The sequence below is a fragment of the Dysidea avara genome, chromosome 1 (genome assembly GCF_963678975.1).
Source record: "Dysidea avara chromosome 1, odDysAvar1.4, whole genome shotgun sequence".
Lineage (NCBI taxonomy): Eukaryota > Metazoa > Porifera > Demospongiae > Dictyoceratida > Dysideidae > Dysidea > Dysidea avara.
In genome coordinates this window covers 58,444,990-58,461,282 of record NC_089272.1, presented here as the reverse complement: position 1 = coordinate 58,461,282, position 16,293 = coordinate 58,444,990, and the positions used below count along the sequence as shown (strand labels likewise).

Sequence of the window (16,293 nt, the reverse complement as noted above, 5' to 3'; positions counted from 1 at the left end):
TTACAATAAAAATGTGCCTTACAAGGGAGATCATTGCCTGAAGTTCAAACTTGATCACTAATTTAGCCCATGTAGTTAGCAATGAACCAGCTTAACTGTGACTGAGTCTGACAAAACCAGTCTTATAGCCCGTATTACAGTATGTTGGCTTAATATTAATATGTATCTCCTTTTTTGTATAAGCTATATAACAGTTGTCCATAAGCTATAACAGTTATTAGCTTAGTCACAGTATATAGGATTTAAATTTGCACTTCAGATAACGGTCATCCTTGTTTAAGCACTTTTTTGCATAATTGTGGGGGTGAGCCACAAAATGTTTTGAGATTTAAGTGGTACATGAGTGTGTCCTTGAATATTGTAATCCATAATAATTATTATGGCAATGACTGTCATTTACAAGATACGCCACAAATAAATTCATCAACAAAAAAAATTTTCTACATTCTTCAATTCTGTTACATGTTTCTGACTCCCTGTATTCTATGGTATTCGCAGCAAGGGGTGATTCACAGGCTTTAGCCTTCTCACAGGTCTCTCCCTAGTGGGATAGCATTTAATAATAAAATAAAAGCATTGGAGATAGACTCGTGCACTTGCTAGATGGCTCTGATAATGGAGACAGATTGAATAAATTGCATAGCAGAACCCTATGTTTCCGCTGAATGTTCTATTAGAGTAGTTAGGTGACTGCTGTATTAGAGTATCTCAATCTCTCACATAATAATATATCAATACTGATTCACGTATTATTCCAATCTTAATTGCTGCGTCTTGCATAACCTTTAGCATGGATCCGACTAAACCAAGGAAAAAAGAGGTATAGACTAGTTCGGTTGCTGTATGCTTTACTTTCTGGGCTTGAGAGGGCACAGCCCTCTACTCTGCAAACTGAAAGGAAGTTGTCCCTCCTCGGCCCCTAGCTATTAGCTAACTAGTAAAATCCCTAATTTTTGTTAGTATGACGTCAGCATGAATTGATAAAAGGAGTGAAAAATGCAATGTGGACAGATCAGTGACGTTGATTCTAGCTACGTATACGTGTTAGAAATTGTGATAAAAGTCAGTAGCAGCTAACGTTCACCCCAGTTAGCTGCATTTATGTGAGTATAGTAAAAAATGAAGAAAATTGTGTTTACTGCGTTTTTGATGATCATATTTTGTTCTTCGATGACACATGGAGTTCCACCTACAGGTACGTACGTACATGTACTCATACATGTAGTACAATAGATATTGACCGAAACTAAGTTTGGACTGTCTAGCTCGGAAAAATTGGTCTTCTCGTCTACATAGCTACGTAGCTAGCTAACTAGCTAATACAAGTTCTACTAAGGTTTTAGTATCTTTTTCTTGTAGTAAGTGTAAATTGAGGTTCACTGGGGTAATACACTTGTCAATTTCATCCCCCCCCCACCCCCGGGCGTCCCCACAACCCAGGTGGGGATTTGACATTGCTTCTTGTCCCCACCCCTGGGGCAATTGACAGTTGTCCAAGACTCCAATTCACTGACCGATTTTCGGTAGTTGCATTTCTAAACAATAAAATCGCACTTGCAATAATTTTACTAGCTACAGGGCAGGTTTATTACTAGCCGCATGCATGAAATATGAGCTTAGTCATCCTTGAGGTGTTGTCAAATCCCCTACTATGGGGGTGGGGACATAGTGGGGATTTGACAGCCGATTTTGCTCCAGTAGTGGGGAATTTGACACCACGATTTGTCAAATCCCCTAGCTGTATTCTCCCACCCCCCCCCCCGGGGGTGGGGCATGAAATTGACAAGTGCATAAGAATGAGACCACCTCTGATTTTGCAGCGTGTCTTGAATTTAGCAGAAATTTGCTTAAATTTAGAAGAAAGTTCCAAGCTTAAATCTAGAAGAAAGTCCTAATATTAGACTGTACGTCGTGACTGTTTTCTAATAAAAGGAATTTCTCAATTAGCTAATTTTAGTAAAATTACTCTAAGCAATGGCGGATCCGGTTGGGGGGGGCATAGGGGCACGTGCCTCCCTCCCCTCAAAAAAATTGCATTATACAAGATCGAGTTACTTTAATAGAGCAGTCACTCTAATAAAGCAGTCACAGTTTTCATGAGGCAGTGTAGCTTACCTATAATAGGGTCCGCAATCCGAAAAATCAACTTCTACAAATCAATCCCCCTACCATTGTGGGATGTTCATTGTAGTATCCCATTGTTTGATCCACCATGAAACCGGAGGCACGATTGTTGTCTTCACAGAAATATTGTTTTCAGTATTTCGCAAGATGCAAACTTTATTTTTAAAATTTTTTTTTTTTTTTTTTTTTTTTTTTTTTTTTTTTTTTACTGGACGGCAGGACTGTTAGATAAAACAGTACATAATAAACAAAAACAAATTATCTTACATATGGGCCTCAGCGACCTGCACTGCAATCGGTGCCTCAGCAATGGGACAGCGCAAACTGGACCTGGCACCGCGAATGCACATAATTGCAGACCTCAACAAAGAGAAGCTCAATTTGCATCTCAGCCATCCCATCACTATTCCGTAGGAAAGACTGTGCTTTGCACTCAAAAGGTTGGCCAATCTCTTATAAAACTGAGTAGCAGCATCACCCATTCCACCAGTAGTGGTAAAAATTAAGGGAGTAAATGAGGCATTCTCTACTTCATGAACCCGTTGTTGGTATTCACGTCTCTTTTCCTTGTCATGACGTCGGTATGCAGAGTGTAGGGGTTGATTTGAGGGTGCACTAGGGTTAAAAATTCTGACATCAAAGTATGACCTCTCAAACCGTCCTCCCCAAAAACCATTAGCTGCAATGTCAAGCCTTGCGTTATCATCACGATTAGCTGTTTTGTATTGAAGGGTCTCACCAGAAAGAGGCTGAAGGTGGGGTTCAGTGACAACATTGTTACAGACCTCGGAAAGTAAATTGGCAGTTAGATCACGCACTTCATTATGTCTCAGAGAAGGAAACCCACCCTTTGGGCAAGACAGAGCATGTTCTATGGTAAAAGAGTGACCACAGGCACAGGAAGTAGGGCAGGCAGATGGTAGCCAATGATAGCGAAGCGCAATTGCATCACGAAAAGCAGTTTTATGAAGCACAAAATTATGCGACTTCAATGGAAGACAAGAGAGCCAATTCGATGCACCCTTCTCCTGAGCCAACATGACTGAGGAACGCATGCTAGGAGGAAGTTCATCGAACAAATGATTGGCAGATTGAAGTTGCTCTTGATGGCTCCTAGAGTGAAACTTGGATCGCAACTGAACCTGTGCATCAAGACAGTCACCTAGTTGATGTACCTGAGAGATAATCAAGCCAACGAGACCAGCATTTACTTCTACAGAGCAGGAACGCTGCTGTGACACAACAATCGAAGGATCAAACACACCAAGGCCTCCTAGCCGCACAGGCAAGGCAAATAGCTTTCTCTCAACATCACCAGGGACAGTTCGACCCAATAGACTAGGAAGGAAAACAGATTTAACAAAATGTTCAAGAGGAAGGAAAAGGTCTGTAGAACAAGAAGAAACACGAAAAAAATAGTTCCATCGGAAAGAGAGACCATGACAAAAAGCAGCATAGGAAGCATGAGGTTGTGTTTCGGCAAAGAGGCTCAAGGTCTTAAGATCATCAATCCAGCCATCCACTTTACGTCTCAAAAATAGCTGTTCAAAGGCAGGAGTGCCAATTACACCTCCCAGATAACGGTGTCCTTCAGCAGTAACCTGAATGTCACAGTCTCCAAAAATTGTTCTAGCATCAGTTAAAACAGTTTCCTTGACTATCAAGATAGTTTTAGTAGCATTTGGAAAATAGCCATAATGGGGCCCTACGGAAGATAACAAGTCCCACCACTGCTTAAGCTTGGAAAGCTTGCCACCAGCAGCAGAGTCATCAGCATACCAGCACTGCTTTACTAGACCAGTAAGACGAGAAATCAAGGGCAAAGTACCGATAGTGTACATAGCCATAGCGAGAGGATCACCCTGGGTAGTCCCTTCACTAGAAAAGATGGTACGACCTCCAGTAAACAAAAAAGCATCAGTACGATAAGTGTTAATTAAAATGGGAGCAAGAGAAGGGCAGAGGACCTCAACGTTTCGGAGTGTTACTTGACGATTTAACTCATTGAAGGCATTCTTAGCATCAACAAGGAGAACACCATCAACCTCAGGCAAGTCAAATATTTGTTTCATTGCATGGACAGCAGCTTCACAACCACCCATTTGACCAGCACATAATTGAGAGGATCCTGCAGCCTGCTGTAAATCACGCCTTATAATTCTCATCACAGCTTTTCCAATAATTCTTCGCAAAACTTCACCCACACCAATAGGGCGAACACCAGGACGCTTGTCAAGAGGAATTAGGCGACAAGCACAGTAAGCAGATAAATATTTTGAATTAACATAAGAGGTGGAAATACGATGGGCAAAAGTAGAAACAGCTGCACACAAGTCATTAGAAGCATCACCAAACGCTGTACAAAGATGTCTCCAAGCATGAGCATCAAGACCAGAAGGGCCTGCAGAGCCACTTATCTGCATGACCACTGATTTAATTAAAGCAGCATCTAAGCCATCAAATAGAACTGGATGAAACGATTGAGAGGAGTCAACGGGATCAAGTATAGCATCAGGGTCTGCAGCACGACCATGAGGATGTTTTTCATGCAATACATCAAACACAGTTTTGGGAGAACCATCAGACAAGGAACCCACTACATGATCCAAGTTAAGAGGGCCACAGTCACAAGAAGGAGACAGACAGCGAAGAGCAGCATTAACACGGCCCTGAGTCATAAGGTGGGAAAACCTGGAAGAATGAGTTTGATCATCACAGGAAGGACGATAGCGAGGTGAAGCAGATAGATGTTTCTGTATGACAATCCCTTCATTAAATAAAGCTAAAAAATCACCCTTAAGCCAAAGATCAATTCGTCTCTGAAGGCAAGAGCGAACTACTCGAAAACTGAGTTTGGTCGTGCTCCACACATAGGACCGGATGAAACTTGCTACTTAGCCAAATGGTATCCAGAGTTGTTGTAGTTGAAAAGTACTCACAGAAATAAGTAAATGACTCGCTGGGTGTCCGGCACAGGGTTGCTTTCTTTGAAAAAACAGACAAAGAGATACGACGTTTCGAATTCAAACTACCCTACCACCCAGGGCAAGAGAAGCCAACTCTTCCTCATAGTGTTTCGATACGGTTGGGTGCATAGTCTGTCTATGCTGTTAGTTTGGAATAGATCTGAGACTTCTCACCATCTGGGTGACGAACGTCAAAATTTTCTGCAGCATCAAAGAATTGTGTCGTGCTTTCTAGCCAATTCCAGCGCCTCTGCAGCCACAACAATCATCAATTATAAACTAAAACTATGGCAAAAGATGTCCCTAAACGTTTGGTAGCAGCGGTTGTCAATTATTATTTCATCCACGGCTTCCACGCCTCGTTCTAAGCTATGCATCAAGGGAGGCAGCAAAATCGTCCAAATTTAACTTCACCTCTTACGCTCCACAGCGGCTTCAAATCTTCACTAGATCACCCTACATCACCATTATGCTGCAAAACATCCAAAAACAAACCGAAAAAAGCACACAATCTGTCATTTTTGATTCGAGCTGGGTGGAGCTCCTGGTGAGCTGCTGGTATACTGCATCATATGAAATCACAGAAACACCAACTACTACTACTACCAAACGTTTTGATCCATCATTTATCATCATTCTAAACAAAATTAAGTGACCAGTGTGGCATCAGAAGTACTGGAAAGCACTTTGGTACCATTGAGAGAATCCCTTGAAATGACGCACGAAAATTTTGACTTTCTTCACCCAGATGGTGAGAAGTCTCAGATCCTATCCAGACTAACAGCATAGACAGACTATGCATCCAACCTTATCACATCACTATGAGGAAGAGTTGGCTTTTCTTGTCTTGGCTGGTAGGGCAGTTTGAATTCGAAAATTTGTGTTTCGTTTTCTGCTTTTTGAGAGAAAGCGACCCTGTGCCGGGAACCCAGTGAATCATTTGCTTATTACTGTGCGTACTTTTTAACCACATTAACTCTAGATAATATCTAGCTAAGCAGCAAGTTCTATCCTGTTCTTTGTGTGGAGCACGAAATTTAAAAAATAATATTTGCATCTCACGAAATACTAAAATCGATATTTCTGTGAAGACAACAATCGTACTTCCGGTTTCATGGTGAATCTTGCAATGGGATACCACAATGAACATCCCACAATGGTAGGGGGATCGATTTGTAAAAGTTGATTTTTCGGATTGCGGACCCTACCTATGAAGTAAAGTGCACCAACCCCCCTACCAAACTCTGGATCCGACCCTGCTAAGTGCAATTAAACTTACTGCTAATTCTAAGAAAACATTTTTCTAAAGTACAATATTTAAGCATTTATTTATATAACCAATTAATTCATATGTTAGCTTGAACGAATCATCTATACATAAAAGTTTACTATAGCAATTCACATCTATATTTTTAAATACTCTTATTTTGAGTGAAACTGATCCCACAATGTTTGCACTTATGAAAAGGACATTAACTTAGCTATAGCTACTGTAGCTAGATCATATAGACCACAAGAAGTCATTCTCAGATAGATACATAGCTAGCTTAGTATGTAGGTTCTAATAAGGAGACCGAGTGTGGGACTCAACTAGACATTGGCCTGCAGTTTGAATCCTGGGGTTGGACCCTGGGGTTGGAAATGTTGGACCTTAAACCCTGAGCTGCTGCACCTTTGAACTCCCACACTGGAGTGGCTTACACACATAAGTCATTGACTGCCAGGTGGTTGCTATAAATTTTAGTTACGTAGCTGCACAGTATAAAACCAGATTTCAGTCAGTGTAGGTATTAAGGCATTACTTTAGATTACATTCTTAATGATGACTAAGACAGTTTTATTTCCTGTGGTGACCTAGTTACCATCACTACATAAAAGTAGTGAGTATTGTGGCAGACATTAGTAGTGACCTATTTTGCAGCCCACATGCATCACCATAAAGTAAGCACAAAATAAATTTATTTTTGAAAAACCATATAATTTATACGTATTCTTAAACACAATTATTTGGAAGCTTAGATGCACATGCATACTGCAGGAATGCATTTGTTAAGCTGAGGTTAAAATGTTCTGTTATCATGGTGCAATATAATTATTGCTATATCAACATAGACTGGTTAATAAGTGAATCACCACTAGTTGTGTTAGAATCCATATTATACTGAAAAATGCTAGTCATATAATGATAGTAATTTTCCCTTTCTCCTCTTTTGTAATCACCAGTCTATTTGTGATTTAGTCATTAATAATAACTGGCAGTAATAAAGCAGTTATTAAACAATACTGATCACTCTATAAAACAATCAATGAATAAGTTACAACATCTTTTAAAATAAAAGACTTTTACTGTCCAAACAGCCTGCAAACATCCTGGATTGAAAATATGTAGCTGAGGTGGAAGCAAAAAGTTTATACTGTCATCTGTAAATTGACCAAGTATTAAATTGAATTAAATGCTATTTAAGCAGGTGTTAAACTATTGCACGGATATTTGGAGCTCAGATGAGGTTAACAACTTTATTTTCCTTGCTCTCTAAGATTTGCTCTTTCCCACATAAATATATTAATCGGAAACCAGCTTTACATGCAAAATCTTCAAGGATTCCTTGACAGACTTTGTTAGGTACAGGTATAATCAAGCCCAAACATTCCTTCAGTGCAACCCAAAATGCTTCTAATAAGCCACTGTCAATATGTTTTTAGAAAATAATAAAAGATATGTGGAATATTCTTTTGACTAACTACAGCTGTACATTATTCCTGTAACGCCAATAATAGCTAACACTAAAGACTTAATTATTTCACTGTTTGACATATTGCTTTGCTGCTTTGAGTATTAATGATTATACATATAGGGGCATGTGTTCTGTCATACTGTTATATATATAGTCTCATACATAATTTTATATCTGGTTCCATTTTTCCTTTGACTTGGCATTATAGAAGCTCACAAACCAAGCGGCACAAAATTCACCTGAATTGTCGTTGTTAAAATTTTTATCATTAACCTACCATCACAGCCATTTCTTGGCCGCCACCTTGGATTTCACATCTTTTTTCACCATAGCCTTTTTGAGGGCCGCACCCTTTTTTTTACAGCTTGGCTGTTTTGGATTAGATTTCACTTCTTTTTGTATTTGTATACCCCAAAGCCGGCTTTGGGGCTTTTTTAACCTATCTTTTTTTCTTTACCACAGGAAGAAGAAAAGATGAAGCAGATGTTAAATACTTTAAATATTACTGATTTTATTAGTAAATGTACAAATTATATATATATAATACATATATTTATTACAGAACTCTCTACATGATTGTTTCTTTTTAACTGAACACTCTCTACAAGGTGACTTCTTCTAGCTGATCTCTCTACAGGGTGAATTGTTTGTAGCTGATCTATCTACAAGGTAACTTCTTCTAGCTGATCTCTCTACAGGGTAATTTGTTTGTAGCTGAATTCTGTACAGGTGATTTGTTTGCAGCTGAACTCTCTGCATGATGGTTTCTTTGTAGCTGAACTCTCTACAAGGTAACTTCTTCTAGCTGATCTCTATACAGGATGATTTATTTGTAGCTGAATTCTTTACAGGGTGATTTGTTTGCAGCTGAACTCTCTACATGGTGCTTTCTTTTTGTAGCTGAACTCTCTACAGGGTGACTTCTTCTAGCTGAACTCTCTACAGAATGATCTTTTCGTAGCTGAACTCTCTACAGGTGATTTGTTTGCAGCTGAACTCTCTACATGGTGGTTTCTTTGTAACTGAACTCTCTACAAGGTGACTTCTTCTAGCTGATCTCTCTATAGGGTGATTTGTTTGTAGCTGAACTCTCCACAAGGTGATTTCTTCTAGTTGATCTCTGTACAGGGTGAATTGTTTGTAGCTGAACTCTCTACAAGGTAGCTTCTTCTAGCTGATCTCTCTACAGGGTGATTTGTTTGTAGCTGAACTCTCTACAGGTGATTTGTTTGCAGCTGAACTCTCTACATGATAGTTTCTTTGTAGCTGAATTCTCTACAAGGTAGCTTCTTCTAGCTGATGTCTCTACAGGGTCACTTGTTTGTAGTTGAACTCTCTACATAATGGTTGCTTTGTAGCTGAACTCTATACATGGTAACTTCTTCTAGCTGATGTCTCTACAGGATCACTAGTTGTAGCTGAACTCTCTACATGGTGGTTTCTTTGTAACTGAACTCTCTACAAGGTAACTTCTAGCTGATCTTTCTACAGGGTGATTTGTTTGTAGCTGAACTCTCTACAGGTGATTTGTTTGCAGCTGAACTCTCTACATGGTGGTTTCTTTGTAACTGAACTCTCTACAAGGTGACTTCTTCTAGCTGATCTCTCTACAGGGTGATTTGTTTGTAGCTGAACTCTCCACAAGGTAATTTCTTCTTGATGATCTCTGTACAGGGTAAATTGTTTGTAGCTGAACTCTCTACAAGGTAACTTCTTCTAGCTGATCTCTCTACAGGGTTATTTGTTTGTAGCTGAACTCTCTATAGGTGATTTGTTTGCAGCTGAACTCTCTACATGATAGTTTCTTAGTAGCTGAACTCTCTACAAGGTGACTTCTTCTAGCTGAAATACATAGTTGAACTCCCTACGACGGAACTTCTTCTAGCTGATCTCTCTACAGGGTGAATTGTTTGTAGCTGAACTCTCTACAGGGCGATGCTCTATTAGGATGACTGCCCTATTAGAGTATCTCAATCTCTCACTTTCTACACCAAGTTGGATTTCGTGTTATAACTCCGTGGCTTTAAGTCTGATTCTTCTACACCATTGAAGAGCCTTTCTAAGATGATTACTCCATCTGTACAGCGAATTTCAAAGCATTACCCTAAGTGGTTTTTCTGGTAGGCGTAGTAAGTAGTCGTTTTTTATTAGCTAATCTCGATTGCGTAATTGTTACACACTGTTGATTTTTTCGCTGTATCTTCCTGGTTTTTAGCTCAATTTCTTTCAAACCACAAAAGGTTTGAGGTTCAATCGTTAACCTATTCACCCACCGATGTTCAGCTTCTTCCCATACGCGGTTTACCCTGTAGGCGTGACAACATATTGGTGTTATTTTTCGTGAATAATCGCTAATAACTCTTTGTCTGTTTATCGTATTCCAGCCAAAGTAGGTACCGAGATGCGCGTTTATACCCCCCTTCTGTGTGCCAAATGTCAAGGCAATCGGATATAACATTCGCGTTTTATAGCAGATTTGGAAGTGTGCGAAAAGAGGAAGAAAAATAGGAAGGAAAAAAAACCGAAGAAACTAAGCCAATTTTTGAAGTCGCATATCTCGGGAACTCTTGAAGCGATTTCGCTCAAATTTGGAATGTGGAGTACTGAAGGTGGAGGAAGTGTCCACAGCAAAAATCGTCTTGTTTCATCAAGGAAGCACAGAGCTACGGTGGTGCGAAAATTTCGTTTTCGTTCTTCCTGTCAATATACTCACGGGTGTTGCGCGCCGGCTTCTTGGGCCGCACGACACATTACCGTGTGTCTTGAAATATAACTGTAGGAAAATCTTACAAGCTAGACCCTATACACTTTAGCAATGCTAGTTTATCACTACTATCATGGGGATCACATTAGCATCCCTTATTTATGCACAGTTTATTGCACTGATGTATGCAGTTATGTAATCATCACCCTTGTTTAAGCACTTATCATTTTGTGATCACCATACTTGCTCATATCCTTTACAATTTGACACAACTTGACAACATAATAATAACGCCTCTGGTGAATATTATAGCAATATAAAACTTTGTTACTGTAAAACCTTTATGTATAATTATATAGCACAATATAACATAGCAGAGCTTGGAGTAGATTCCTTTAAGGCATGGAAAGTTACCACTTAAATATCAAACTTGGATATACAGAAAATAAGACTGGTTTTTTCAAACTGGGTCACATTTCCTAACTAACATATAGCTATTCTATGACATTTAATAGTTGCAATTTTCATACATTATGCAGCTGAAGGCCCAAGATTTATTGCTGAACCTGAGGACAGAGTAGTGGTTAGCAGTATGAATACTACTCTGAGACTTCCTTGCAGTGTTGAAGGATTTCCTAATGTGAATGTCACAGTAACATGGTATCGTGATGATCAGGTATTACAAACAGATAACACACATATTATACAAGATAATGGCACACTGGAGATCACTGTTATTATGGAAGGAGTTGATGCTACTGTGGAGGGTCTGGTATACCATTGTATAGTGTCCAATGAAGCTGGCAGTGTTATTAGTAGATCTGCTCTTATACAGTATGCCTGTGAGTGAATACATTGCATCGTGTATTATACAGTTAGTTGACTAGATTATAAACTGAAGTGTAAAATACTTTAAAAAATTAAAATATGGGACCAAGAGTCAATATTTAAGTCAGCATGTTAAGAGCTGCTATGGGGTATGTCAAACCTTCTTAAGCCAAACACTTGAAATCGTCTTCCCACAGATCTCTATTTGGACTCAATGGATATGGTACTACATACCCTATCTGATGGTGGCACATAATAGAAAAGCTTGAAGGGTACATATGGTAGGTTACTGCTTCACAACCCCATGTTAAGAATAATAGCTGCCTTTGTCATTGGTCATGTCTAAAAATTAAAGTGGCACAAATAATCAATATTATACAAGAGAATCGGTGCTCCTGTTTTGTTGACCTATGTCTTCCGAGGCCTTTAGTCTCTATTCGAGTGTGTGACAATTTTAAGTGTTAGGTTTAAAGGGTTTGATATGTTCGTTATACAGTAGTTATGCTGACTTGTCTGGCTCTGGCTCTTGTTCTTGTTTTTTTTAGCAATCTCTATTATGCTTTAAAATATATTGTGCTTTTATAGTCATGAATAATTGTGCATATCATAATAGTTGTCTACATGGCATGTATATTTTATATTCCGGTTGTTCTTCGAAAATAAATTCCCACAAGTGAAAGTAACGATCCAACTTTCGGTGATTCGCTTGTGTATTCCTAGAGTTTGGCTCATGGTAAACTGTATCATTACTGTACCAATAACCAGAAAACCGAGATGATCCAGTATGGGAATTGATGTCGTCTGCTCTCCTGTCTAGAATCTATGGCAGCACGATCGAGCCAGTGAATTTATTCCACTCGAGACTCCCTCAGTCTTCTCTCCAGTGCACAGGGATGGGAATTATTCCATCAGTAAGTCAGTTTTTGGCAAACATTCACGTATCTCAGTGGCGGATCTAGGATTTTTAAAAGGGGGTTTCAGAAAGCTGGTGTAGCTGAATAAGGCATTTCTCCGGAAAATTTTGAGACTTTCAAGTTCTGAGATTGGATTTTAGGCTATTTTTAGTTACCAATTGCAATAAATCCAATGCTTTAAATAAATGTTATATAGCTAACTATAGGGCAAAGATGGTGACTACAAGCTGTAGCTTTGATTGCTCTATTAGAGTAGTTACTTGACTGCTCTATTAGAGTATCTCGATCGTTTTTAATGCAGTGAGAGATGAAAAGTGAAGTGTTGCTGAGGGTTTAATAGCTATAAATGGTGTCAGTTAAGTGCAACTGCATGCATGCTACTGAAATACAGTGGTATATAGTTGTTTGCTATGACAAATTGTCAGTGCAACAATGTTTATATTTTTAAACTGCCACTGAGCTAAATTTAAAAGGGGGTTTCTGTCGAAACCCCTCTAGATCCGCCACTGTATCTTCATAATTTGTGACACAAATTTTCGTTTGAAATCCACCTGGACTTCGAAATATGCACTATTCGAAATTAAAATCCTTCAAAATTCAGATTTCACGTCTTGTGCGAAATTTTCTGCTTCGAAAATAACCTGCTATACAGTAGTTTAAAATTTCAATTTTTTGTGTACTTGTGAATTCCCTCTTTTTAATTTTCGCAACATGATTTACCAATGGTGAACTTCCATACACCATATGAAAGGGGAGAACAGTAAATCCTATGGATATTAAGTGTGTTGGAACATCCTCTTCTTACAGTGTGTCAGCTATAATTGTGTAAGAATAAAAATTAATGAGAGTAAATTTTCGCATCACGTCTCAGTGTAAAATTTACAACAGACACATCTGTCCTGTAGTACACCCTTGCTGGCCCTTGGGCTTTTGTGTATGTATATATGTCACTCAAAACAATTGTGCCTGTTGTAACTAAATCTGACTGTATTTTGGAACCATCCTTTTCCACACATTGGTCAATTTTCTGTTATATAGCTCAATCACTTATCTTGTGTCAAGGTTCATATCTTAGAGATATGACCAATTAACTGTCTAATACTGTACAGTAACTACCAACTACGTAAGTAATGCAGGGAGTTCTGTGAGTAATTAAGTGGAACAAAATTAATGCACGTGGTGACAAATTACAAATATTTCATTGAAAATATGTACATAAAAAATATTTCTGACGGCACTTTTCTGCAACCTGAATGGCATGTATCATTGTCTCAAGACCTAGTTTAACCATTCCAGCACCTGAGTTTTTCTACAAAATAATTTTGCCATGTATGGTAAAGGATGGTTTTCCAAAATATGGTCACTTATAATAAACACAGCTATCATTTTACTAAAATTAATTGTACTACACATTGTATTAGGCTTGAATTTATCATGCTTTGAATTAACACATTATGCTTTTTGGAAATGTCAGCAAAATCATGGAGTATTTATGTCTTTATACATTTCCATTTCCCCATTATGCTCCAACTACAGATTCCACCAAAGCTACGACTGTTAAATATGCGAAGTTAATAATTCATTTGCAATGTAGTTAATTTTATTTGTAGCATTTAGAAATGATTGGAATGGTGTTGCATCAAATACCACCATGATTGATGTCACACTTGAATCTTACATTTTGCTACCATGTAACCCTCCAATGGCCAACCCAGCTCCTATAGTGAAGTGGACAATTGATTCTTCATCAATAGACATTTCTACTACTGATAAGTACAAGGTGTTACCATCTGGTGATCTGATTGTTGGAAATATTGTTCTGAGTGATATCACTGATGGTGTTAACCCTCGTATGTATCAATGTCATGTGATAAACAGGTTGATCTTTGAAACTATTGTCAGTCCTTATTCTTATCAGTTAAGACAAGTTGGTAAGACAAGTGTGTAGTTGTTGTTATTGACACGTTTACTGATTGTTGTTGTTTGTTGTTTAGATCGATACAGTGAGAACCTCACCATCTACAACACACTACAGCAGAACACTATGTTACAGAATGGGTCTGATGCAGAGCTTGTTTGTCTGGCTATTGCTAATGATATCACTCGGTTAGAGGTTTTTTATAATAGAGCTGGATTTCAAGATTTAGATGACAACATGAGAGGACCAATGTCAACTATTAATACTAATATTGATCGTCGTTATACTTTGTTTATTGATAGAGTGAGAGAAGATAATGCCGGAGATTATATTTGCTTAGTAGGAGATTTTATTACGGGATCTGTTACTGTACTGAATGTGGTGCCATTTACTATTTCAGTGTTTGGTGAGTATATCAAATACAGTTTGGTATTTAAAATAATACATAATGCTGCATTGTCAATTTACACCACTGCCTTGACAATAATATGTTTACAAAACACCTAACAGCATTGCAGTAGAATTTACATTTGCAAGAAATGTCATCTCATTTAGCTATAGCTTTTTTATGCACTTCACTGAGGAAGAGAATAATAATATCTACAAAATTAATGTACGATAATGATGGAAAATTGCAGTAATTAATTGTTTATTTCTACACAAACTGGATACCAATTCCCACATTTTAGGCTAATCCAATATATTTTACTTTAATATACAGTAAATATTTTACTGATGCTGTAGTTAACCAATACCTGATTGTAGGACTTCACAAGTTACACTTTGTGCATAATCCACTAAACCAATGTTTGTTAAGCTAATGCTATGGGATGTACACATACCACAAGTCAAAGCTGTTAATCAGACAAGTGGGCTAAGGGTCTAATAGTTGCTAGTGTTAGGATTGTGGTCACTGCAGACCATAAACAAATTATAAACATGTCCATGCCAGGGAATTTGACACTAACTCTCCAGTAGTCCTGCAGCCGTGCTGCAGTTATACAGTGTAGTTGACATTATAACCAATTTCTGATTATAGCAAATTATTGGCCACTACCAATTACCGGTTTGATTATCAGTACAACTCTACTATCAATTGCTACTAGCGTTTTGCACTTTTGTTGCAGACAAAAAGGCATGAGCTTTGTAGTGAAAATGAGTAAATAACTTTAAGCACAGTGTGCGAATACTCTATTATGCGATAACTGGGAAGACAGTGAAGCCAAGCATATTCTCTAGATATTGTAATTGCTCTGTTAGAAATGTTATCACTTTGTTGTTTTATAATTCTATAGCTCCTCCCTCTATTATATCATCCCCTAATAATACATTATTGTATACTGGAGACACCACCACAATGCAGTGTGTGACTAATGCCATTCCTGATCCTTCAGTAACTTATTTCTACAATGCCATGCCGTTGCCAAGTAATGTTATAGAGAATGGAAAATTAACGCTATCAAATGTCACTTCAACTGATAGTGGAGTATATCAATGCTTTGCTCAAAATACTCATGGTAGTGCTTCTGCTTCATGGACTGTGATAGTAACAGATCCAAGTAAGAAAATTGTGTATAACGTACTGTATATTTATGTGTTAGAGTTGCACCAATATGGAAATTTATACCAACAATTATTCCAATGACCGATACATTGGCTACAGAATTACTAATTCTGATACCCGTACTGATGTTTTTATTAGTAGATTACATCTGAACACAAAAGAGTTTCAGCATTGGCACTACAATAGATGTAACAAAAGAAAAAAATTTAAAAGGTGATTGTCAAAATGTTTTTGAAAAAAAAACTTTTGAAAAAGGTGTGATGAAATGGTCTGAGCTAAGAAAAGAATTAACATAACTTACGGATTTAACTCTTGATCATTCTGAAACGGTTAGCATGTCGTGCTTTACTACAGGTGCTAGTTACAAGTATTTAGATCAACATTGTATAAGACTGGGAAATTGTAATACTGTACTTACAATACATGTAAGTGAAAAATTTGCTGTTTTGCTGATTTCTAACATTACTGATAATTCTTGCCAAGCCAGGTCCTTCACAAGGCCAGAAACTGCCATTCAAGCACACCACACCACACAGAAAA

At 38.1% G+C, this 16,293-nt stretch overlaps 1 protein-coding gene across 1 annotated transcript in view; it reads left to right on the top strand.

Moving 5' to 3' along the window:
• Window positions 1-1,094: 1,094 nt before the first annotated feature.
• Window positions 1,095-16,293, top strand: part of LOC136248008 (contactin-6-like) — a 37,381-nt gene continuing 22,182 nt past the window's right edge. The window contains exons 1-5 of the mRNA XM_066039827.1: window positions 1,095-1,195; window positions 11,069-11,371; window positions 13,882-14,202; window positions 14,266-14,595; window positions 15,485-15,748. Coding sequence (XP_065895899.1) covers window positions 1,120-1,195; window positions 11,069-11,371; window positions 13,882-14,202; window positions 14,266-14,595; window positions 15,485-15,748 — 1,294 coding nt within the window. The 5' untranslated portion in view covers window positions 1,095-1,119. The remainder of the gene's footprint in view (window positions 1,196-11,068; window positions 11,372-13,881; window positions 14,203-14,265; window positions 14,596-15,484; window positions 15,749-16,293) is intronic.